Source organism: Lathyrus oleraceus, chromosome 5 (assembly GCF_024323335.1).
Source record: "Lathyrus oleraceus cultivar Zhongwan6 chromosome 5, CAAS_Psat_ZW6_1.0, whole genome shotgun sequence".
NCBI lineage: Eukaryota > Viridiplantae > Streptophyta > Magnoliopsida > Fabales > Fabaceae > Lathyrus > Lathyrus oleraceus.
In genome coordinates this window covers 523,048,095-523,074,494 of record NC_066583.1, presented here as the reverse complement: position 1 = coordinate 523,074,494, position 26,400 = coordinate 523,048,095, and the positions used below count along the sequence as shown (strand labels likewise).

At 35.9% G+C, this 26,400-nt stretch overlaps 1 protein-coding gene across 25 annotated transcripts in view; it reads right to left on the bottom strand.

Annotated features, from left to right (window-relative positions):
* Positions 1–24,259, bottom strand: part of LOC127086012 (uncharacterized) — a 57,360-nt gene extending 33,101 nt beyond the window's left edge. For 4 of the 25 annotated variants that reach the window (XM_051026657.1, XM_051026658.1, XM_051026661.1 and 1 more), the window contains exons 1-2: positions 24,105–24,259; positions 22,653–23,756 (exon numbers count right to left, since the gene is read on the bottom strand). In XM_051026657.1, the coding sequence (XP_050882614.1) occupies positions 22,653–23,756; positions 24,105–24,158 (1,158 nt within the window). In that variant the 5' untranslated portion in view covers positions 24,159–24,259. Of the gene's footprint in view, positions 1–22,605; positions 23,757–24,104 lie in introns of all 25 variants that reach the window. The other 21 variants (XM_051026659.1, XM_051026662.1, XM_051026667.1 and 18 more) reach the window with 14 other exon arrangements.
* Positions 24,260–26,400: the final 2,141 nt, after the last annotated feature.

The window sequence follows — 26,400 nt, the reverse complement described above, 5'->3', positions numbered from 1 at the left end:
AATCTACCCACTTATCACCTTAAGGTTTTGAGTGAATATGCGGTGTGTCTCTCACAAAGGTGTTGCTCTAAAATAAAGAAGTTTCACAATGTTCAATGCTCCCTAGTGAAAAACTCCCCCAACAAATGGTATCATGAGCCTTTGGTTCGAGAAAGGGACCGACTTACTTGTATCGAAAGTCAAACGGCGCCAATGTGGTGAATAAGAAACATTTTATTGAAGAGTGTCAACAGCGCCAGTATGGTGAATAAGAAATGTTTCGTGCGGTACGAGAGTTTATGAAAGTAAGAATAACTTTCACTCTAGGGAGATCATTATAGATTGACAGCACCAGTGTGGTGAATAAGAAACGTTTCGTGCGATACAAGAGTTTGTGGAAGTAAGAATAACTTTCACTTGAGGAAGATCATTGTAGACTCACACTTGAGGGGGAGTGTTGAGATCAGAGTCTATAATATTCCTAGAGCCTGGATTTCCACAAGAGTCTGAATCACCATCAAAATCTAGATCAAAATCCGATTCACCTTCAGAGTCAGACTCATCTTCAGAGTCACCTTCAGAATCATTTTCTGATTCTGACTCATCTTCAGAACCTTCATATTCTGAAGTATCTTCATAGGTTAACTCTACACCAGAGTTGGATTGAGATTTACTCCAATCCCACGCTTTTGATTCCTTCACAATGACATCTATGCTGAATTCAACCTTGTTGGTGACAGGACAATAAAGCTTATAGGCACATGTATTGTGGTACCCTACAAATAACATAACTTTGTTTCTATTATCTAACTTCCTTCTCTTAGCATCTGGAACATGTTTGTAACAAACATAACCAAACACCTTTAGATGGCTCACACTTTACTTATCTCCAGTCCACTTCTCTAATTGAACAATTTCCTCCGACTTCTTCGTTGGACACTTGTTGAGCACATATGTTGTAGTGGCAATAGATTTTTCCCACAAGGTGTGAGGTAGTTTCTTCTCCTTCAGCATGATACTTGTCATATCAAGAAAAGTTTGGTTTCTTCTTTCAGCAAGACCATCGTCTTAAGGAATGTATGGAAGAATCACCCCATACTCAATTTCGTTCTCCTCACATAACTTTTTCAACTCTGTAGAGTTATACTCACCTTCACCATCAGTTCTGAGAATCTTCATCTTCTGACCACACTAATTCTCAGCCTTTAATCTGAATTTCTTAAATTTAGAAAAAACCTTGTGCTTGAACTTTATAAGGGATACCCATGTCATTCTTATGAAGTCATCAACAAATTTCATAAAGCATTTATTCCCTCCAAGTGAAGATATTGGAAATGGTCCACACACATTAGAAGTCACCACACCTAGAGCATGATTTGCTCTTGGAGGCATTTCAGATGCAAATGGAAGTCTTGGTTGCTTCCCTATCATGCACACATTGCATGACTTCTCTGGCTTCTTAATTGCAGGAATTCCATGTACCAGCTTCTTTGAATTCAAATGCCATAAGCTTCTGAAGTTCAAATAACAAAATCTTTTGTGCCATAACTCATTTTCCTTCACAACACTTGTTGCACTAAGGCATTTAGAATCTGCAGTTTTAACATTCACTTTGAATGTTCTATTCCTCCCTGTCTTGACTTCATAACCATCTTCTGATTACAGTCATACAACTTCAAAAGATTTTCCTTCATGGTAATTGAAAAACCTTTCTCAATTAATTGACCCACACTCATCAAATTGCTTTTCATTCCATGAACATACCACACATTCTGAATCAATGTTGCTTTACCATTATTCATAACTATTCTGACATTTCCCATACCTTCAGCATTGAGGTATTTATCATCAACACATATGATCTCTGTCCTCTTACACGAGTCAAATTAAACCAGCCATTTCTTATTTCCAGTAAGATGATTTGAGCAAACATTATCCATATACCACCAATCTGCCAAATACACATCATCAGATTCAAAAGCCATTAATAGCCCAAATTCATCATCAGAATCTCTTCTAGCTATATTTGCTTCTTCTAACTTCCTTTCCTTGTTTGACCAACAGTCCTTAAAAAAATGGCCAAACATATTACTACAGTAGCATTGAACCATTCTCTTGTCAATATTTTCCCTTCGTTTTTGATGTTTATTTTCATCATAATTGGAGGCTTTTGAATCCTGAGACCTACCATGTCTTTTCTTTGCCTCTGACAAAGGCTACTTCTGGTCCTTCTTGACAAAAGAAGCTTTTAGAGTCTGCTCTACCTCTCTCTCAGAGGTTCTTTTAGTCAGACGCAACTCTTACGCCTCTAGACTGGTTTGTAACTCTTTTATTCTCATGGTGCTCAAATCCTTAGAATGTTCAATTGCTACAATGATGTAATCAAACTTAGGAGTAAGAGATCTAAGTAACTTCTCAATGATGCTTTCTTCAGAGAGAGTTTCTCCATACAACTTTATCTCATTTGTGATCAGAATCATTCTGGATATGTAGTCGGGTACCTTCTCATTGTTCTTCATGTTGATATTCTCATATTACTTACATAGAGATTGAAGCTCCACCTTCTTCCCTGATGAATCACCTCCGTAGCACCGTACCCGTGTGTTCCACGCAGCCTTCATCGTCGTTGAATCATCGATTTTCTCAAACACATTCACAGCCACACATTGATGGATATAAAACAACGCCTTATGATCCTTCTTCCTTAGATCAGGCTGAGCATTTCTCTATGCATCCATTGCATTTTCCGGAAGTACAACATGAACGTAATCGTCATTGACGTGATTAAGAACATCTTGAGCACCAAACAACACACATATCTGAATCATCCAACGCGCCCACTTCTTGCCATCGAACACTAGAAGCTTCGTACTCAGATTACAGTTTCTGTTCATCTTCAACCTTGTGCAATACACTCAGGTCTCACCAAACACTAGTGTTTCCAAATCCCGTAGAATCAAGAAATGTGATTTTGTTATGGTTTAAATCAAAAGTTTAACACGAACTCAAGAAATAAAATCAATCACACAATGTCTTATTTTTCATCGTGTTTCCCTTTGTTTCCTTGTGGATCTGAAATGGAGCTCTAGATACCAATTGTTGGTGCACAAGGTGAAAATGAAAAAAAAATTGAAGAAGAGAGAGAAAAGATAATAACAAAGTTCAATTATTCCGCTAAAACGGTTACAACAAAATGGTTGTACACACTACACACAATGTTCAATGGATACAACTGTTGACTGCTACAGAACTATATATATATATATATATATATATATATATATATATATATATATATATATGGTCATAAGACTCTTCATCTTTTTTGTTTTCTATATTTGTGGAACTTTTATTTTACATGAGTGAATGTTCGTCCAATTAAATTCATGACATGATATTTATCATTTTAGCAAACATTTTGTGTTTAAGAAAAATTTCATTTGAGGTTTGGGATGGATTTAAACCAAAGTAACTTCATACAATTTTTTTTGTGTGTGTAATGCATGCAATTTAGCTTAGAGAAATTTAGTTATCTTTGCGGAAATTTCCCTATTTTTCTTAACCATTTGACTTCATTAGCTAATTTCATTGATGTCCAGTCTTTACACACATCATTTTTCTTGCGTTAAATGTGCTGCGAGAAATAGGTATTGGGTGTTAAAATTAAATCTCATGTTTTTTTAAGACCTATCTTGAAAAAGCCCGTTATCTAATACGGTTAGTCTATATAGACAGCGTGTAATACTTTAGCCTATCATAACTATAAATTTTAAAAATTATATTAATATTTATATTATTTCACATCAAAATAACATATTAACTTTTCTTATCTACTAAATTTTATCTCTATTAATTTCATTTTTATCTTTAAATATTATATTAATATAATAAAATTAATATTTAATTATTTTGAATTTTCCTTCACAATTTTCTCATTTCTATTTGTTTCTATTTTGTTAAATATTTGAGTATTATTTTATACGATTTAAACATGTATTGTATTTAAAAACATATCATAGTATATTTGAAAAATAATATAGTAGTTAAAAATGTACTATATTTAAAATATTGACTTTTATTGTATTTATAATAACTATTATGGAGTTTTTATTTTTATTTTTTTATAAAGAAAATAGTCTCTTTAAGACCGGGTAGCCAGAAGCCCGTATAGGGACGAGCTCAGATAGTAATTTTTGAGTCCATATTACAACATAGCTTTTTTTGTCCATCCCTAACAAGTCTGAGGCCTGTCAGGACCGACCTATTTAGGGTCGGGTGGTCTGTTTTGACAAGTAAACCCAATAGGATGGGGATCCACATGGTACGACTCATGGAAAAGTTTGATTGAATTACATAGTTACCAAGAAAAGACTCTCTAAGAAAAATCCCATTTTCATCTCCTATATAGGTCATCTCCCCTTTTATGTAGGCTCGCACGTTGGACATACGCTAAAGAAAAATATTTATATTTTTGTTTTGCTTTAAAATGCAAGGCATAAGTCTCACATGTGTGAAAATTTTGAATTACGAGTTTATCCCCTTGTGTTCGCTCACATATGTCAATGATTGGTCTGCAAATGTATCATATGCAAGACGAGCTCGCTAAATCCCCATGTATTCTAGAAGATGAATTATTTGCATCGCTCCTTACAACCAACAAGAATATTCTCATTACAACTGAATAGTCTTAATGCTTATTAGGTTCATTATCTACATCTCATATATTAAAGAAACTAGTGACCCAACATGCTCCGTAATGGGTCTGAGTCAATATATCCATAATCAATATTATAAGCAAATAACCTGGCTTGAATGTTAAAGCTATAAATGCATATCTATAAGGTTAGGTCAAGGGATCACTTATTCACATATCATAAACCTAAAGGCTTTTTGCTTGATCTATCATAGACATGGTCACCTCTATTGTACTCACCGAAAGTTAATTGGCATACACTATGGGGTCCGACGAAACTGACTTGGACCACACACATTTTCGAAATGACTATGTTAACCCTATTTTCATATAATGATGGTGTCCATAAGGGTTACATCCTGTAATATAAATCAAGAGACCCTAGAGGAAATGTAAATTGTCGTAGAAAAGTTGTGCCACTAGAACCAAACCATGCAAAATAGTGTTCAAGACATCCAGCAACAATAACTAGATAATGATAAGTAGGAAGGTAAAAAGGTTTTGAATCTCTGACCTTTTTCTGTCGATATTTGGGATGACCCAATTATGGATAATTTCAAGTCACCTCATTAATGATGTTTGACTGAAAGAGTAGTCCTCAGGAGTACATTACCTCCACCAATACACATATGGCGATAATAGGCAAGAAACGTTCTCTAAAGTGAGAACTCTTTTCTGGAACACTGAAGGAGGCTGCTTTGTGTAGTACATGAGCCTCCCTGGGCTCTCTGTAACTAGCTATCAAAACGTTTCTAAAATGTTGATCCATCAGTTTTTGGAAAGCAAAAAACCACAAGGTATCCATTATAAGTATATTTAATGTGTGTCGCAAACTTTCTCAATCCTTACGAGAATACTTGGCGTGACTCAAAGAAGCCATCATCAAGGTGATATATCCTATAATGTTATATTTGTGAGTGTACTAAACCAGGGCGCCATCGCCACTCCCAAGAGCGGTACCACCTAGGCGATGTTCTCAGGACTCGCCCTTGGGACTAACGGCATGTGTAATGCCGTTAGTCAAAGGAGAGGGAGTCTACCACTACTCCCGAAAGGTTAGGTGGTCAATAACTTCTCTTGACCAGAAGGGAGAGGTTGTTGCCCCTTAGGGTTACCCAAACCCTAGGTCTAGAAGGCCTCTATAATACTCCTTCCCCATGGGGAAAGGGATAAATCTTATGTAATACCACGTATTTCCTTAAATACCTAAATTCCTATTAATTGAGACCAACCGATTTCCTATATGCTCTAAAAATTGTCGATTGGGATAAATAGAGTAAGTAGTGAGTTCAGGTTGACTTAATTAATATTAATTGGGACTGACCTTTTATTAATTGGGACATTTTAGTAACACTAATAATGGGTCAATAGCTCTGGTAGAACAAATATTACAAGTATGGTGCTGCTTGAGATATTTGTTACTACCTGTAACCACTTACTAACCACATATATTAATCATGGCCACTTATTTATGACCTTTGACCCACTCACCACCACATGTTTGTATCTCAACTACCTACCATAAGCCACTTCATTTCTCAATGCATCAGAAAGGATAAGTAGAGAGAAAGGGAAAGATAGAAGAAGAGAAAAACAAGGCTAGTGAAGAAGAAGAAGAAGGAAAGCTTGGAAAGATCAAGAGTTTGGAACCAACACTATCATCTTCATCCTCATCTCATCTTCCACAACTTCTCCTCTTCAATTTGTTGAGGTGGGTTCTAGTTAGCAACCCTAGATTTCTAGAAGATTAGGATTGTAGAATAATAGATAAATCATGAACAATCCATGTTATGTGATGAATATTTCTCTTGATGTTGTTGTTTTTATGAACATATGCTTGATATGTTCTTTGTGATTGTTGTGATAACATGATTTGTTATGGTTATGGTAAAATGATTGGTTGTGATTATGGCCTTGGAATCCTTGATTTATATGTGTATAAGAACATGTAGCATGATGGGTTTTGTTGGAAGAAGAAGGGGTATTTTGTTAGAAATGGTATAATAAAGGAAAATGGTGTCTGTGAATTGGAATGTGAAAATGTGAGTGGACCAATCGATTGGTCTATGTGATCAATCGATTGACAGCCCTTTGTTTTGCAGAAAAAATGAGATTTTTACAGGAGCAATCGATTGACACTGCATTACAATCGATTGCACAAACTTGTTGTATATGAACAGTGGAAAATTTTAGCAGGACTAATCGATTGACACTCGGGATCAATCGATTGACACTCAGCAAACTTTAAAAAACATAAATGTGGGAGGAACCAATCGGTTGACTTAAGTCAAAAACTTCAAAATCCATTTCTTAAGTGTTTTTAAATGCATTCTTCCAACCATTAATCAATTGTGATGCTATGCTTATGTTGAATACATGTTAATGGTGAGAATTACATGATGAATATAGTAAGTTAACCTAGGATTGGTATTAGGTCATGAGTGAGGTTTATGACTTAGATAACATTGAATGACGGTATTCATTCGTACAACGCTTGTGTGGAGGTCGTGTACGTATTGTTGCCTTGATTGAGAATGAGACGCATTGTATGGAACATGCCATGCTATTAATTATGTATTGTGGTGAATGAAGTCACCTGTGGTTGATGGATTTTGTTATGGTTCGTGGAACCGATGAATTGTGAAACCGATCATGTATTCATAATGTGTATTTTCTGTGACGGTGCACATCTATCTTTGGTATGCTTAGATGAGTAAGCATTGGGATGTGAGACCATGATTCGAGCCTTAATTGGGTTTGAGCCCCAACCATGGAGGAAATGGGGGAAAGGTGGACACCTAGGTGGGTTAGAGTCCCATACCGTGAAATATACCGTAGGTGGGTTAGAGTCCCATACGGGTGACGGTCGCTTGAACTGGGGATTAAGCCTCGTAGAGGACCCAATATCCACCGCGAAAGTCGAATCATACGAGCATGCATGAACTTGGCCTGGCTTAGACGTAAGTTCGTTCGAGAATTGATGCATCGTGATCTGAATAATGATTGTGGTTGAGTTATGAGAACTCAGATGCATGTTTCCATACATTGCGAGTTAGTTTCCCCATCGCTCAAGTCTTCGTTCCCTTGTTGAGTTGAGTTGGATATGAGTTGAATATTGATTAGAAAAACCCTGTAAAGTTGAATGGACCCATAAGATAGGGAACCCACTGAGATTATTATCTCACCCCATGTTGTTGATTATTTTTCAGGTGGTTCTGAGTAGGTGAAAGGTAAGGACAAGATAAAGTGGTGTCTTGCTTACTGAGGACTGGATGGGTTTTCTTTCCGCTGTGTAGATATTTTTGGGATCATTGTCTAATGATCTAGATAAATAGTTTTATTTTAGGCACTTTTGTGTACATTTTGTGCCATGTTGTATTTATTTTGGGCATGTATTTGTATATGTACACTGTGCTGCTAGGCGCTTATGTATTTCAGTACCAGTTTTACACTATGTATAATATGTATTCTAGACATATATTATATAGGGGTGTTACATCTTAAGCCATACAAATAACACTTTATATATGCTTACATATAAGCATACCATTAAATGATAGAGCATTTCACCTCACGTGAGTAGGATCTCTAAACCACCATAAAACACAACCACTATTGTGGGCAAGCCCTAACTACCAGACAACGTAGTATACCTACTAAGGGCTCTGAGTCCCTCTACCCTTGTAGGAGGAACATGCACTATCTCACCCATTTTAAAGATGCTACAATTAGGGTCATCCCACCAAACCAATAAGTGTTTATGGGGGTGTTCCAAAATGGACTAAAGGCGAGAACTTTAACAAGTCCCTTGCCCAAAAACCAGCGCTTTTGTTGGCAGAAGTGGTCACCAGAGTAGACTGCTACATAAAGGGTAGGGAGAGAAACACAAAAAAGGAAGGCACACGATGTCAATGAGTATGTTCCAAATGTTGAGAGTTCACACAACCAGAGGAAGAGCAATTATACATTGCCCATAAAGAAAAAGACTGCATTTAAGAGGGTATGCAAGGCGAAAAAATACTTCATGCGCCTGAATAACCGTCATGAGCAGATCTGGCTCAAGGTTCTCCGCCTACACAACATCCCTAGAATGCCCGCTCTAAATGAATATGTGATGGGTCTTGAACAGGGAAGATGGTCCAAGTTCTATAGAGTCAATGGACACCACACTGAAGATTACTACTAGCTCAAAAAAGAAATTGAGAGACTAATACAAGGGGACACCTCAAGAAATGTGTGAATGGTGACTCCTACCATGTGTTAGATAAATCTAACTCACGAGGTTAAGATGACGTTGGAATCCCCATGCTCAACAAAGCAAAAGAGGTGTCTTAGCAATAAGGTAGTAAAGTTTTACACTACATGCTAAACACCATAGCAGGAGGATTCGCCGGGGGCAGGGAAACTAGTTTTGCGTGTAGAAGGTATGCTCGCTAGATCCTGAGTGTAGAAGATCTCCCAAAAGTCGATACTGAAGGCGAACACCAAGCACCATAAACCACGATCGCCGTGTTTGAGAAAGATGTAGTTGGCCTCCACCCTCACAATGATGACCCCATGGTCATTACCATCGACTGTGAAGAATGGGAGATTAAAAGAGTTATCGTAGACCAGGGGAGTTCCGCAGACATTATACTAGGATCCATTTGAAAGATTTTGTCTTGACCTAGAGGATCTGAAGCCTTTCAAAGGATCATTGGTTAGAATATCTGAATAACAGGTACATGTAAAGGGATATATCACCTTGATGATCACTTTTGGAAAGCAGGATCATGCCAAAGAGATAAAGGTTAGATATTTGGATATTTATTCCCCTTCTTCCTACAATATGATTACAGTTCGACCCGATTTTAACCGACTAGGCGCCGCCTTATCTAAGCTGTATTTATGCATGACGTACCTGCTCCCCAATGGGCAAGTGGGATTTATAAAAGGATATCATGAGGCAACTAGGAAATGTTACTCATAAAGCCTTAAGTTTAAGAGGGTTCGCACTCCAGGCCGGAAGGCCAAGAGGATTGGCTTAGGAATAAAGTCGTTAGGAGAAACCTGCATGGGTGGGGAAGCTTACTCTCCAATCGCTAAGGAGATTGAAGATTGAAGGTTCATAGGGGAGATCCTTTGGAGACTTCAACATAGTTGTCATTCATTTATTTTCTTTATTACGATTTGGATCATTTGTTGTCATGTTTTATAGGCGAGTACTGCATCTCAATCGATTGTAACAAAACATTATTTCATGAAATTAGTTGATAATGACAATTAATATCCTCTAATAAGTCAAGCATAAGTGATTAAGTAGATCAAGGTGAAAAACTAAGTATTAAGGTTTAATGGGTTTGATTATTCGATGATGGTAACCAAATAGAATACAAGCCCATACCTTATATCAAGTGAAATCAATCAAGTGCCTACACAGTAAAGCATCTGACAAAGTCTTGAAATCCATGAAAGCCCTACCATGCTTAGTCTGAGTGAATATGTTGTAAAACATAAGGGTGCTCTCGTAAAACTGCATGGCTAAATCACACACACACACACACACACACACACACACTAAAACATATTTTCAAAATTATTTTTCTCAAGAAAATATCTTCAAAAATGTCTTGAAGTTATTCCAAATGAGTTGGAAGATGTCAGAATAGTTATATGCAAAGTTTTATCTTTACCAATTGATTATCACATTAATTTAATCAATTGGCTCAGTTCAAAATCAATTGCTAAGCAATTATGATATCATCTTAAAAGTTTTGTCTTTGACAATCGATTAGCACATTAACTTAAAGGCTCAACCCATGTTAAAATCCTTCATTAGTTATCCCGCAGTAAAACCAAGGTTAGGTTAAAGCTTATCCCGATATTAAAAGATTTGATAAGGTTCGAGATTAGCCTAATGTTAAAATATTGTGGGTTATTGGTTAACATGTGTAAAACTAATGTTTAAGGTTCATGAGCTCAACCCGTGATAAAAGCTTACAAAGTTTGTTTAGAAGCTTGAAGACTAACCGCTCTAATACTCTTGTGGTAAGAAAACTAACCTCTTTGATCTACATCGTAGAAAGAGGACTAACCGTTTCAATATGTCATTTGGAAAAAAAGACTCAAAGTTCTCTATCTCAGTCTTATTGTTTGGTTGGAAGTCAACTGTTTTCCATGTATAAGGGGATTCATGAGTATTACTTACTAAAAGCTCTCAAATTTTATTAGATACTCTCAAAATCAATTTTTAGGGACGAGACTAATTTGTTTTTTGATTGAACCTATGAGTGCAACTTTCCGGTAGATTTATTTTGCATGATGTCAAAACTAGGATACTTTAGCGTTAATGTATATTGGACAATATCCTTTGATTCTCTGTGTGTATCTTAGCATTAAGAAGCATAAAAGTATTTGAAAAAACGTTTGAAAAAGGTTTCATGCATCCAAAATGCATTCAAAACTATTTTTGGAAAAAAATGAACTATAGGCCGACACATGCATATCATAGATCGACATATCCATTGTACATGTCGACTCATTTACTACATTATTAAAGCCTGTAGGCTCTAACAGATGTGCCACCTCTATAGGTCAGGATATAAGAAGTACATGACCTTTACAGATCTATGCATGACCTATACAGGTCGGCCTATGCATCGAATAGGTTGGACATGGCTTTCACAGGTCAACCTATTCAATGAAAAATTCCAAAACTTCTCATTTTTTCAAATCTTTTGCATTCCTTTTGCCTCTAAACATTCGCGCATATAAATACTTCATACATGCATCATTTACTAAAAAAGGTTTCTAGTGAGTAAAACCTATACAAAACCGAGATTTCAAAGCATTCTCATCATCTTCAACCTCTTATCTATGCATACACACAATCAAACCACACATAATCATTTTTTGATTGGGTTCCATCTAGATTAGGGTTGATAACGTCCAATTTAGGTTTGTTGTACTATAAATTGGGATGAGAACTTTGAGGGTTTCAAATCAGAAATCTAAGTTGCGGTTTTCGTTCAAGATCTCTTAGAGTTTGAAGGTTTTGGACAATATTACACAAGGCAGATTCGGTCGAGTGAAGTCTTTGAAGAACGGTGGATTCTTGCAAAGGAGTGGAGTGGGAAGGTGTATAGCATTGGTAAATCTTGGGTTTCAACAAGTGCGTGTTTGGGATTCTATCGAGTGAAATCTTTGAAGAATAATGAGTTTCTTGCAAAGAAGTAGCGTGAGATGGTGAATTGAAGCAACATTGTTGGTTACTTGATCAACCTTTGATCATGGGAAGAGAATGTGTTAGAATCAATATCAATCCTAGGGTTATAGGGTTAGATTGCTACATCTCTCTTGTACACATACATTTGCAAAGTAAGATATATTACACTATCTCAATTCACATTCAAATTGAGGACAGACATACTCATAGCGAGGTCGATTAGGAAACTGCCTAAACAAACCCTTATGTACGCTTTCTCTATCTCTCTTTTATTTTTGGTTTGTAAATTTTCGATTTCATTGATCGTTCGATCAAATTGTTTGGATAGTAATTTTTGATTGCATTTTGAAATTGGTGTTGTTGAGTTGATCACAAACCTTTAGGTTGTGATTGGATTTTGAAATCAACAATATCACGTAAAACTCCAAACAATATTGACTGTACACTAAGTGTTCGACAAATTGCTTCAAATGATTTTTTTTGGGTAAATTATCATTGGAAGTAAGCTTTCCTTATTACTTTGCATTCAACTAGTTGTGATTTTTTTTGGGTGAATTATCATATCATTGTCACTACTACGCATATCCAAGATTTTTGATAGCAGGTTCGGTTAGACTCTTTTTGGTCCGGGATATTTTAAACTTGGTTCGGCGCCATAAAATTTTTAAACCTATTTTGTCAAAGTTTTTGTTAATACCTCAGGATTGGCATTAATCTTAGAAAACAAATAATGTAATCACCTCTGTTGTTTTAATATGTTGGGTTGAAGAAACTCAACATCTGGACCAACATGTCATGTACGATGTCACGACATCAGGTCTCTGACATCGCACATGTGTAGGAAACTGAATTGATTAATTCAGTATATGTCATGGGATCAGCAAGGATATCTGGTGAATATCCTAACTCCCTTGTGAAGGCCTTGAAGACTAATTCAGAATATATATAGGCTCTAAATATGGAGATATATATGGAGAGAGATTAGGAACTTGAAGACCTTGTTTATAGGAGAATTTTTCTGCTGAAGTTGCAACAGCATGGAACAAGTATGCTGCAATTTTCTGAAGGCCCAAATCCAGTTGGGTGATTAGGTTATAAATAGCTGATTGTAATCTAGTTTTTGTAAGCCTCTTAGAATGAATTTTTAGGGGTGTGTGTAAGGTAAACCTCCCAATCTGTGGGAAGGTTACCATGTGTCTCTCAGTGGTAAACCTGAGAGTGTTTGTTACTCAAAGCCTGTAGGCAAGAGTAATTATGTTCTTGAATGAAGCTGTGAAGCAAGTTCAAGGTGTTTGCACATTACATTGTATTTGTAGTGATAGGAATGGAAACTGGAGGTTTCTATCTAGGAGTTCCTAGGTATAGATTGCATTGGGTAGGGATTAAGTGATGAGTTGTAAACGGGGGAGTTTAACTCTGAATTGATACTACTAATAGTGGATCTTCTTCCTGGCTTGGTAGCCCCCAGATGTAGGTCATGTTGGACTGAACTGGGTTAACAATTTCCTGTGTTTGTTTACCTACTGCATGTTATAATCATGTCTGCCATAATTCAGGTTGTGTTACAGTCTGCCAATCAAGTTAATAACAAACCTGATACATAGCCTTCTGTTGGAATGTCAATCAGAATGTTTTGACATTCATCAACAACAGCACATACTGTTTAATAAGCTGATGAATTCAGATCAGTATGTAGTGAAGTCTGATTTTAAAAAGCATATCAGACCTGGCCAAAAGAGCAGTGTGAAATTGTCAAACTGGATGTCTTGACAGTTCTTCCAGTAAGCTGATACTGAAGTAGAGACTGATTGGTCTTTTACAGCACAGCAAATTTAGCAGTCTGTGTTCAGGAACTAAACAGACTGAGCATATGGTTCTGGGCTTGGATGTCAGACGGAATGTAGTGACATTCATTCCTGACAGCATATGCTATATTGTTGGATGGTTAGTTTTTCTGTTTCAGGATTTTTCTCAGGCTATTCTTCAGGAATCCACCAGCTGATCTAAAATCTAGGAAACTAACAACTAAGCTACAATTAATGAACCTAACAAATAATCTATTTGTTAGCTCCTTAAGAAGTGGAGATTAGTTTAACTTGTTACAACCTTTAATCTAGGAAATACAAGTACATGACCAACAAACTGGAACAATGTAACAGATGATGTCCAAAACAGGATCGAGACATCGTGCTGATAACTGTGTAGGAAAACAACAGTAGTGAATGTTATGGTGCACATAACTAAGTGTTCCTCCATTCTAGGATGACATAGAAGGAGAGGATGTGACACTGTGAAAGGGTGCACATTAGTACTGAGTGTAATAACTGTCTTGCTGTATCAGGTACAATGTTAGATCAGATGCCATGACTTGGAGTAGAACATCTGAATACTGACTACACCAGAATTTCAATTGGTATCAGAGCAGGCATCCTGTTCTGTCTCTGGATGAGATCCATGGGTGATACTTTCTGGTAGCTGGCAAGGAGTTGTGTTAGTACTGAAGCTGGAACCTGGGTAAGGTTCTGTAATTTCCTGAATGGTCCCTTGAAGTAGGTGGATGGACTGTTCATAACAGGAATGGTGCGTACCTGTCTCTGGAGGTTGGCAATTGGCTTGTGTGTGAGACATCTGTGCCAGTACTACATCACATTCAAACCTGGTATGGTCTTGGAGGCCAATCTGGTGAAGTGTGTGTTCATAGGTTGAGTTGTATTATGATTTCCGCTGCATAATACATGGTAAAACTCAAACTCTGATGTAGCTTCCCTTCATGTGGATGAAAGGCTGCTGTGTTCAAGATCTCATCATAATCTACTGAAGATGTCAAAGATACTTGAGTCTCCTCAAGTCCACTCATCATGACGTTCTCACTTCAGGATGGTAAGAGTCCCTCAATCACTGATTCTCTTACTCTCTTGAGTAGTGTATATGAAGACCTTGAAGACCTTCAAGGAAGGGTTGTTCCAAGGAGGTGGAACCAATGTTCTATGTGATGTTAGAACATGTTGTTCAACAAGTATGCAGCTACTGGTTGAAGAGCAGATGTTTTTAGGGTTCAAACAAAGAGATAATTCTGTTTGGAACCTACTCCTGACCTGGAAGAGGAGACATCTGTGTGTGCCAAGTTGACAAGAGCAGGGTCAACTGGTTGTGTGCTCAAGAAGGTCATCCCTAGAAGTTGAGCTAGTTGAGATGTGACATTGTATAATCTCCTGCTGTTAGGCATCTTCCTGCAGTTTGATCAGGATTGGATAGTTGTTCCCTGAAGTACTATGGTGTGTTGGAAGACAAGTCTCCTGGATGTTAGCAGTCAATAATGGGGTAACCTGATTGTGATATCATTTAAGGGGGTTGGAACCATGAATCTTGTTATTCAAACACCACGTTCAGAAGTGGCAGTTCTTACTAGGAGTGAGAATATGAAGATTCAGAGGTTGGTTGAGGTAATATGCTCTGGCAATGCATATCTACTATCGACTGGTGTTGTGTGTCTCACTAGTACTTATGGTCAGCTGAAGTCTGATTGGTGTGATTGGAGGAGTTAGTTGCCACTGGTAAGGGATGGTGGATGTCATGTTGAGACATTTGTGTACAATGCATGGATAATGGTGTGGAGTTTCCATGATTGATAATTTGAGGGGGAGTTTGGTTAACCTCCTCACGCTCGGTCAGCCTAGGGTCTGGTTGGCTGTTGACCTGTGTCACATGGGTTCTGGTTGTTGTGTGACACATTTGCAAGGAAGGATTCACCTCTCTCATTCCTAAGGGTGAATCTAATCTGGAAAGGGTCTCAAGACTATTGAAGTGCTTGCAAGCAGAAGATGTTGACACTAGAAGAGTACTTTCAAAGTATTCTATGGTGGAAGTATCTGAAAGGATAATTGGGAAAGGATTTAAGATCAATGTCTACTTGTGTCAAGTACAAGTATTTAATTTATTATCCTTGGAGCTCAAGATAACTGATGTTCTTAAAGATGTTGGAACATCTCTTCTTCAAGACCCTGTGCAAAATCACAGGAAGTATAGTAGATTGAGGTATGATCTATCTCTTTGGTGGCAGCAAAAGCATATGATCTCTGAAAAGGTTTCCTGGCAAGAAACATGATTCAGCCTTGGGATGTACAAGAAGAAGAAGAAGACATCATAGTCTTGATGGTGGTTACTTGGATCAGTTTATTTCTGATCTAGGTAAGGAAGTGCATTAGCTTATGCACACTGTGGAGTCAAGAACAAGTGGCAGCATTCTTGACATCATGGAAACAGCCTTGCCTTAGGATGTGGAATCCTTGGTAGAGCTGAAGGGTTAGTTTTCTAACTGGTCCTTCTGAAGACTCATACATCAGAGTGTCTGATGTCTTTGGAGAAGAAGCAGTGATTCATCAAGGTGTGAGCTTGGATGACTTAACTGCAAACCTGCAGGATGGAGGTTGTTTACTCAAACTTGGTTCCACAATCAAGTCTATGAGAACATTGAACTCTTGTTCTGTGAAGGGAGGAAGTTCTTTCAAGTGGCAGAAGGAGGAGCTGAATTCAACAGCTAGATGTCAAAACACAATGTTGTGACATTTGGTTCAACATCAGACGCTTAGTTGGTGAAGTGGCACATCAACTTGAGATAGAAAGGTCTACAGGGTTGTAGATTGGATACTTCAAAAGCTTGAAGTTCTAGTCTCACTTGAAAGGTCAGAATATCTTTGGGAGAAGTCTGATAAATTTGGGGAGGTCAAAAAGCAGCATTTGACCTTTTCATATGAGGATTCATGAAGGAGGTAATCAACCAGTGGCATTTAGTCTATCTCAGAAGTGAGTTCGAAGAATCAAGGTAATCAACATAAGGCAGCTGATTATTCTTGAGGAAAGTCTGAGACAAATTACTTTTGAACAGAAAAGTATTAAGTTGAAGACAAAAGGAGGAGTTCTCTATTCATCTCTTGGAGCTGGTGGTCGAAGTTCTGAGCTATCTATGGAAGACTGTCTCTGGTAGTGGGATGAGAGTGTATATATCCCAATGTATGTCTGGGTTCCTCTGGCCCAAGCTGAGGACTCAGTAATATCTGAAGTCTATCAGATAGTGCTCCTTGTGATGCTGTGAAGGAAGTCCCAGCTGATGTTAAAACATCTTGTGAAGTGATCTTCTGTTCTGGTTAGAAGAGAAATTGACACAGAGTGTGGATGTGTTTAGCCAAGAGGGTTGGACAGAGGGTGCGCTCTTGAAGACATGAAGATGCGTCTTATGTTTTCCTTTCATCAAGTGGTCTGGAATCTCTTTGAATCAGGAAGTATGTGAAGGTCCAACCTTGGGGTGTTGGATATGATCATGTGTGACCTCCAAGAGAGTAGGTTGTCCATGACAGGGGGAGTTGTGCCTTTGTGCTGCAAGCAATCACCAAGCTTGTGGCCTGTGTGTTCTCAGATGACAAGGCAGTTATCAGGATGCTGTGATGTATGTCAAGGCTGAGTGAGCAGAAGAATGTCTGACCGGATGTCATGACATTGCCCTGGACATTGCTGTTAATTCCTTCTGAATTTTAAAGTCATTAGGAATTATGAGGGTGATGTGGCTAAGTCTGATAAACCAGAATAAGACTGATGGCTACAGCTGTGTGGTACAGGAGGAGTAACCATCAACTGAAGTGTGGAAAGTTGGCTGTAGCAGTGCTAGGTGTTTGGAGGTATGACAGAGGTCTAAGTTGAATACTGGCTGAATGCAGGAATGTTAAGACATCGCGTGCAACGTGTCTGACTGCATATATGGAATGGTCTCCATGCACTGGAACGGCTGTTTTGGAAAAGAAACAGTCAAGAGCTATAAAAGGTATTCAAAGATAGTCTGAGATTTTGTTGGTGATTCTCTGACTGTTTCTCAGCAAAAATAAATGCATCTTGACCAAGCATTTATTTCTACCGGAAATTCCTAGGCACAGGCAGGGCTATTTAAAGGATGCAATAGCCCTCCTCCTCTCACAAGAAAAACACTCCATTCTCAGAATCATGGGGTATGTTAAGGTTTGGGCAAGCTGCGCCTGGATCTGGTTTTGTGAGGGCTTCCTTTACAAATGTTTAGCTAAAAAGGGGGAGAGAAATATAGTCCTGGGGATGAGAATGTACCAGAAGAAAGCCAACTGTGGATGTGGCAGCAAACAGAAGTTGGCATCAGGCACAAAATCCACCAACTGGGGTTTCCACTTGTGTCTTGTGATCTGAGTTAAGAAGACAGTTGTGCCTTGTGATCTGAGTTACATTGTCTATGTACTCAGCATTACATATTCTTCTGGAAGCTCTCCGGTTGAGGGGAAGGGTTCTGGTACAACTGAGTAGTGTCCCTCTTCTTCCCCATGTACACCAACATTGGTGTTCATGGTGGGGGAGATAATAACAGAGGATTATTTGTTTTAGCTAAAATTTGCCAAAGGGGGAGATTGTTAATACCTCAGGATTGGCATTAATCTTAGAAAACAAATAATGTAATCACCTCTGTTGTTTTAATATGTTGGGTTGAAGAAATTCAACATCTGGACCAACATGTCATGTACGATGTCACGACATCAGGTCTGTGACATCGCACATGTGTAGGAAACTGAATTGATTAATTCAGTATATGTCATGGGATCAGCAAGGATATCTGGTGAATATCCTAACACCCTTGTGAAGGCCTTGAAGACTAATTCAGAATATATATAGGCTCTAAATATGGAGATATATATGGAGAGAGATTAGGAACTTGAAGACCTTGTTTATAGCAGAATTTTTCTGCTGAAGTTGCAACAGCATGGAACAAGTATGCTGCAATTTTCTGAAGGCCCAAATCCAGTTGGGTGATTAGGTTATAAATAGCTGATTGTAATCTAGTTTTTGTAAGCCTCTTAGAATGAATTTTTAGGGGTGTGTGTAAGGTAAACCTCCCAATCTGTGGGAAGGTTACCATGTGTCTCTCAGTGGTAAACCTGAGAGTGTTTGTTACTCAAAGCCTGTAGGCAAGAGTAATTATGTTCTTGAATGAAGCTGTGAAGCAAGTTCAAGGTGTTTGCACATTACATTGTATTTGTAGTGATAGGAATGGAAACTGGAGGTTTCTATCTAGGAGTTCCTAGGTATAGATTGCATTGGGTAGGGATTAAGTGATGAGTTGTAAACGGGGGAGTTTAACTCTGAATTGATACTACTAATAGTGGATCTTCTTCCTGGCTTGGTAGCCCCCAGATGTAGGTCATGTTGGACTGAACTGGGTTAACAATTTCCTGTGTTTGTTTACCTACTGCATGTTATAATCATGTCTGCCATAATTCAGGTTGTGTTACAGTCTGCCAATCAAGTTAATAACAAACCTGATACATAGCCTTCTGTTGGAATGTCAATCAGAATGTTTTGACATTCATCAACAACAGCACATACTGTTTAATAAGCTGATGAATTCAGATCAGTATGTAGTGAAGTCTGATTTTAAAAAGCATATCAGACCTGGCCAAAAGAGCAGTGTGAAATTGTCAAACTGGATGTCTTGACAGTTCTTCCAGTAAGCTGATACTGAAGTAGAGACTAATTGGTCTTTTACAGCACAGCAAATTTAGCAGTCTGTGTTCAGGAACTAAACAGACTGAGCATATGGTTCTGGGCTTGGATGTCAGACGGAATGTAGTGACATTCATTCCTGACAGCATATGCTATATTGTTGGATGGTTAGTTTTTCTGTTTCAGGATTTTTCTCAGGCTATTCTTCAGGAATCCACCAGCTGATCTAAAATCTAGGAAACTAACAACTAAGCTACAATTAATGAACCTAACAAATAATCTATTTGTTAGCTCCTTAAGAAGTGGAGATTAGTTTAACTTGTTACAACCTTTAATCTAGGAAATACAAGTACATGACCAACAAACTGGAACAATGTAACAGATGATGTCCAAAACAGGATCGAGACATCGTGCTGATAACTGTGTAGGAAAACAACAGTAGTGAATGTTATGGTGCACATAACTAAGTGTTCCTCCATTCTAGGATGACATAGAAGGAGAGGATGTGACACTGTGAAAGGGTGCACATTAGTACTGAGTGTAATAACTGTCTTGCTGTATCAGGTACAATGTTAGATCAGATGCCATGACTTGGAGTAGAACATCTGAATACTGACTACACCAGAATTTCAGTTTTAACTCGGGATCTATTCACCCCCTCTAGGTCTAAGCCTATCGTCTAACATAACCTGTATAACTCTTGGGGTTCCTCTCTTCCCGTAACTCTTTATTTTATGTTATTTATATTCTGCAATTTGTCTTTCCATTGCTTAATATTTAAAATCATTTTAACTTTAATTTTAATCCGTTTTTTTCAAAAACCATGTTTTTCTGAACCACACAACTCACCCCCCCCCCCTCTTGTGTGTAAAGTCACATGTCAAACATTGTATTTAAAAATCTCATCCTGGAGAGTCACGAACTATGGTCATATCACACAACACCAAACTCCTCTACAAAAGAAACATCATTTAAGTTGGTGTATGATTCAAACACCACACTACTCGTAGAAATAGACACGCCCACCTGGCGATGTGAACATGTCAATGAAGAAGGTATGACACTCATGAAGTTACTTGTCCATATTCTCCGGCCAACATATTTTCTAATCCCTCTCCCTACCTCAAATTTGTTTCTAATATCTATGAGTAGTGCATTTTATTGTGTTCATTGAATTTTATGAATCAATTAAAGAGAACGATACATGTCATAAATGCGCCGTAAATCTACTCGACGAAGCGCGTAAAATGGACCACATCCAAGAGTTCACAAAGAAACAAAGAGTTCCATGGAGATAAAATTTCCGAGTTGTACCACGGGAAATGAAGAAGGGTGTCTTAGTGCTCATTCAGGTGGTAACACCTACTAGAATTGAAAAACTCTTTCCTAATGTGGAAGAGCCTTACATATTACATGAAAATCTAACATATGACACCTACAAACAAAAATAATTAAAAGGTGACTAGATTTTGGAATTTAGTTAATTTGATACATTACTATAATTAATGTTTATTTTAAAAGTTAATAAGGCATATATATAAACCCGTGATTTACGTTTTGTACATGTGGTTTAAAACATCAATTAAGTGATAGAGTGTAGACCTTTTCCCTTAAAAAGGAATGAATTTTTAACTAGATGTCATATTTACTAAATTCACTTTATTGCTCTCGTGAAAAAAATTACATATTAATTATGTCGTATGGGGTATCATTGTACCCTACGAGATATTAGTCCCTAAAAATATTTATTGAATCTCAAGTGTTCTACAAAGAATATGACAAGAAATCCTGGACAAGTAAAATCTAGTTCAATTCTTTAACATCCATCAACCTCTTTTGATACCAGGTTTTCTAAAAATGTTGCTCAGTAGCATTTATTTAATTGTGATTATTTGTATTTTTATCATGTTTTGAATTTATATTTCACTCTAGATTTTACTAACTTAGTTGTTTTCTATCGAGTTAGTATTATTATATATATCATGTATGTCAAAGGATGTAACTTATATATAATGTGCATAAAACAACAGTAACTTTTCTGTTAGTGATGCTTGGAGTATTATTGTTTTGTATAATTGTGCTAGAGGTTTAATTAATATAATTGAAGATTGATTTGTGTAAGGTAGGGTTTGACACACCTTTTTGTTAATACATACTTATAATCCAATATTCTATGGTTTACCTATTTCTTGTAACTTTTTTTGTGTTTCTTTTAAACGAGGTTAACGTGAGATTAACGAAGATTGCTCAAATAAATGATTATATCTCAATTAAGTTGGCTTCAATTTAACCCAATATAATATAATAGACTTAGTACTTCAATATATCTTTTTTTATCTATATAGAAATTATAATTTTATTGTAATTTTTATGATGAAATAATAATATAACTCGGTTATTTACGATAATAATTTTTTAATATTTATTAATACTAACACAATTAATATAAAGATAATAACACACTAATCACACATGATAATATTAGAATAATTATACTCTAAGATTTTAAGAATTGTGATATCTTCTCATCTCAAATGTTTGAGAATTTGATCTCTCTCATTAACCTCTATTCCCCGATTCATTTTAAGAATAAACACATTGAATTAATTGAATTAACAAAACATAATTGCACATTTTTTAGAGGTTATACAAACAACTACTAAAGTTAGAAAAATTAAAGAGAGATCAACTCAATCTTTATCAAATTAAATTAAAGTTTATTTTAAAACACAAACAACTAGTTCATAGAAACAATAACTTATTTAGTACACAAACGAGATCTTACTTAATACATAGAAATAAGGTTTTACGTAGCACGAAGATTAAAAACATATGAGCAACATGAAAAGTTTTCAAAATGACATAGATATTGATTAACAAAGACATGAACTAGTTTCGGGTATTTTCCAACCATCCATCAAGATAAACTTGTTTGGAGTCAGGGGTGGATTTTGTTTTCTCAGCTCGGATATCTTTCAACCATCCATCAAGATAAACCTGGTTAGAATCAGAGGTAGATTTTGTTGTCTCATCTCGAATGTCTTTCAACCATCCATCAAGATAAACTTGGTTGGAGTCAGAGGGGGATTTCGTTTTTTCAGCTCGAATATCTTTCAACCATCCATCAAGGTAAACTTGGTTGGAGTCAGAGGAGGATTTTGCTTTTTCAGCTCGGGTGTCTTTCAACCAACCATCAAGATAAACTTGTTTGGAATTAGAGGTGGATTTTGTTTTCTCTGCTCGGGTATCTTTCAACCATCCATCAAGGTATACTTGGTTGGAGTCAGGGGTAACTTTTGTTCTCTCAGTTCGGGAATCTTTCAACCATCCATCAAGGTAAACTTGGTTGGAGTCAGACATGGTTTTTGTTTTCTTAGCTTTGGTATTTTTCAACCATCCATCAAGGTAAACTTGGTTGGAGTCAGGGGTAGATTTGTCTTTCTCAGCTCGGGTATCTTTCAACCATCCATCAAGGTAAACTTGGTTGGATTCAGAGGTGGATTTTGCTTTCTCTGCTCTTGTATCTTTCAACCATCCATCAAGGTAAACTTGGTTAGAGTTAGGAATTGACTTTTCTTTCTCAGCTCTGATATCTTTCAACCACCCATCAAGATAAACTTGGTTGGTGTCACCTGTAGATTTTGCTTTCTCAACTCGGGTCTCTTTCAACCATCCATCAAGATAAACTTGGTTGGATTCAGAAGTGGATTTTGCTTTCTCTGTTCTAGTATCTTTTAACCATCCATCAAGGTACACTTGGTTGGAGTTAGGTATTGACTTTTCTTTCTCAGCTCTGATATCTTTCAACCATCCATCAAGATAAACTTGGTTGGTGTCACCTGTAGATTTTGCTATCTCAGCTCGAGTATCTTTCAACCATCCATCAAGGTAAACTTGGTTGGATTCAGAGGTCGATTTTGGTTTCTCTGCTCTGGTATCTTTCAACCATCCATCAAGGTAAACTTGGTTGGAGTTAGGTGTGGACTTTTCTTTCTTGGCTCTGATATCTTTCAACCATCCATCAAGATAAACTTGATTGGAGTCACCAGTAGATTTTGTTTTCTCAACTCGAGTATCTTTCAACCATCCATCAAGGTAAACTTGGTTGGATTCAGAGGTCGATTTTGGTTTCTCTGCTCTGATATCTTTCAACCATCCATCAAGATAGACTTGATCGGAATCCTGGGAGGATTTGGTTTTCTCTGCCCGAGTATCTTTCAACCATCCATCAAGGTAAACTTGGTTAGAGTTAGCAATGTGTTTTTGATTCTTCAAAGGATTTTTGAGCCAACCGTCAAGGTAAGGTTGAGCAACTTGTATTTCTTCTACATTCTCTTGTATCATATATCGGGCAAAGCTTCCTTGTCCATTCTACAATTCAGTTGAATAAATGGATATTAATAAGTTATTTTTGGATGGCATATATGATTACAAAAACAAAATTATGTGTTTTATGAGACACATTATGTTGCACAGGTAAGACATATTTATTATATATTTCATATGGATACATAATGTGAAATAAAAATTAGAGAAAAACAATTTTTTAAATTTCATTGTCTCAGAGAAAACACTATTTTATCAAATCAAATAAAACAACTTGATTGTAAGTGAATGATGAAATCAAATCAAATAAAGATGAGAAATGATAGATTGTGATAAATAAATGATAAAAAATATAAGTATAAAAGATACAAGAATGGATGCTTAGTAACTTACAATCAACAAGAGCATGACAAAAAGGAGGAGAGACAAAACATTTTTGTGTGCCATTTCTTTATGTTATGGTTTTGTGGGAAAATTGTTTTAATGTGAAAGATGTATTGAAATGGAAATGAATTGGACTATTTATAAGTGAATGAAAAGAGAAAGTACATTAAGGTCATTGAGACTTTGGTTGGCAAGATTATTTTTAAAATGTTTAGTTTAATTTATTTTTTAAATGTTTAGTTTAATTTATAAGTTTATATGTCTAAGTAAGATCAATTTACTAGGATTTATTTTTTACAAGATCTATTAGGTGTGTTGGTTTTGAGTTTTAAAATAAAATTTTTAAAAAATTGTTTATTTTATAGCATTTTTTTAATTAGAAGCTCCTAACTAAATTCTTTTAGTTTAAAAATAAATAAACTTTAGAGAAGCTACTGTAATTAATTTTTTATTTTAAAATTAAAAATCATTTTCTAAAAATCTTTAATAAAAACATATTAAAATGATAAAGGTGATTTTTTAAATGTTAAACAAACATATTTATTTTGATAGTAATTATTTCAAATAGTTTAAAATTTCATAAATTCCTTTTAATTTTAATTATTATCATCAAATATACACTAAAAACACCAAAGTTACTAAACATGAAAGGCATCTAATATATAATGAATGTTGGCAGGAATATTCATGAGGTTTTGAATTCAAATCTAAATAACAGTGTCCAATTAATTGAATTGGAATTTACATATCAAAATTTAGATAAATATTAAATTTTGAAGCCTTTATCAAAATATTATTACTAACTAATTTTGTTAAATTGAGCTCTAATTCAAAAATACATATAAATATAATAATGTCAGAATATAGTAAACCCTATACTATGTAGTTTAGGTAGAGTCCACATCCTAGGTTTTTGTATTTTGTGCAAGATGTCAGACTAGTTATCTTAAACCTATGATTCTTCTGCTACCAACTCCTATGAACTCACTAAATAGATCCAAAATACTATGTAGTTAAGCTTAGCTAATAGCTAATGTCATGATTCTCAGAAGTAGGTGGAGTCAACATCCTATACTTTTGGATGTTGTGCAAGAAGGCAGACCAGTATACATTGTGAATCATGAGTCATATGTTGTTTATCATACACTTATGATTCTTCTGCTACCAACTCCTAGGAACTCACTACATAGCCAACAATGAATCCAAAATAGTCTCACAAGAAACACTAACAATGATGTGTAGAGGCTTGCATGTTTAAGATGTTCACATGTTGGTATGCATGCTTATGTAGTCAAAAGTAATGATGAGTCAAAAGAGAAGAAGTTAAGGTATTTGTTATTTTATTCCTAGGAACTCACTACTTTCCAAGAAACACATAAAATTATGTGTAGAGCCTTGCATGTTTAAGATGCTCACATGTGGGGTAGGGTCTGCATGCTTATGTAGTTAAGCTTACCTAATAGTAAGTTAAAAAATTGTAGTTATCTAAAAAGCAATAAATTATAATTAATATATTTTCATCATTCTTATTTGTATTAAAAAAATATAAATAGTTGATTTTAAAAGTAAGATTAGTGTCTATTTCATCCCTTAGTGAAGTTAGGGTATATGGAATCAAAGACTTGTGATACTTTAGTTGTGGGTTAGCAGGCATAGGGAAAGATGGTCTCCTTAAATTGATTTTGTCATTACTATCCAAGGAGGTAGATGCGGTCTTGCAGGGAGCTATATAATATAAGTGATTCTTTCGATTTGAGTTTGTTTGAGTACGAAGGATTCTTGCAAATTTTTAGATCTAAAATTAAATATTTATCTAAATATGTATGTAAACCTCACAAAAATCGAAATTTATTGTAAAAATTTTAATAAGGTTTTTAATAATAAAAATTAAAATAATGTTATTCCTACACCAAATACTTACATCAAATATTATTCACCATATTTAAAACGTGAACAGTGTTTTTTTTAATAAATAAAAAATAATATTTATATAAAAATATTTTTATTTTTAAAATTATTTTTATAATATAAATATAAAGTTTGTCATTAACCAATTTTATTATTATATTAACCACAAAAATATAGGTTATTAATTAAATACTCACGTTAAAATGTGAAATCCAAAATTTGGTTAAAAACTAATTATTATATTTCATATTTTAATATCAGAATTTGATTAATATTATATATTTTATTGATTAATGAATACAATAATAAGTAAAATATATGGTTAATCACCTATATTTTTGTGATTAGTACAATAATAAAATTGTTTAATGACAAACTTTATATTTATGTTATAAAA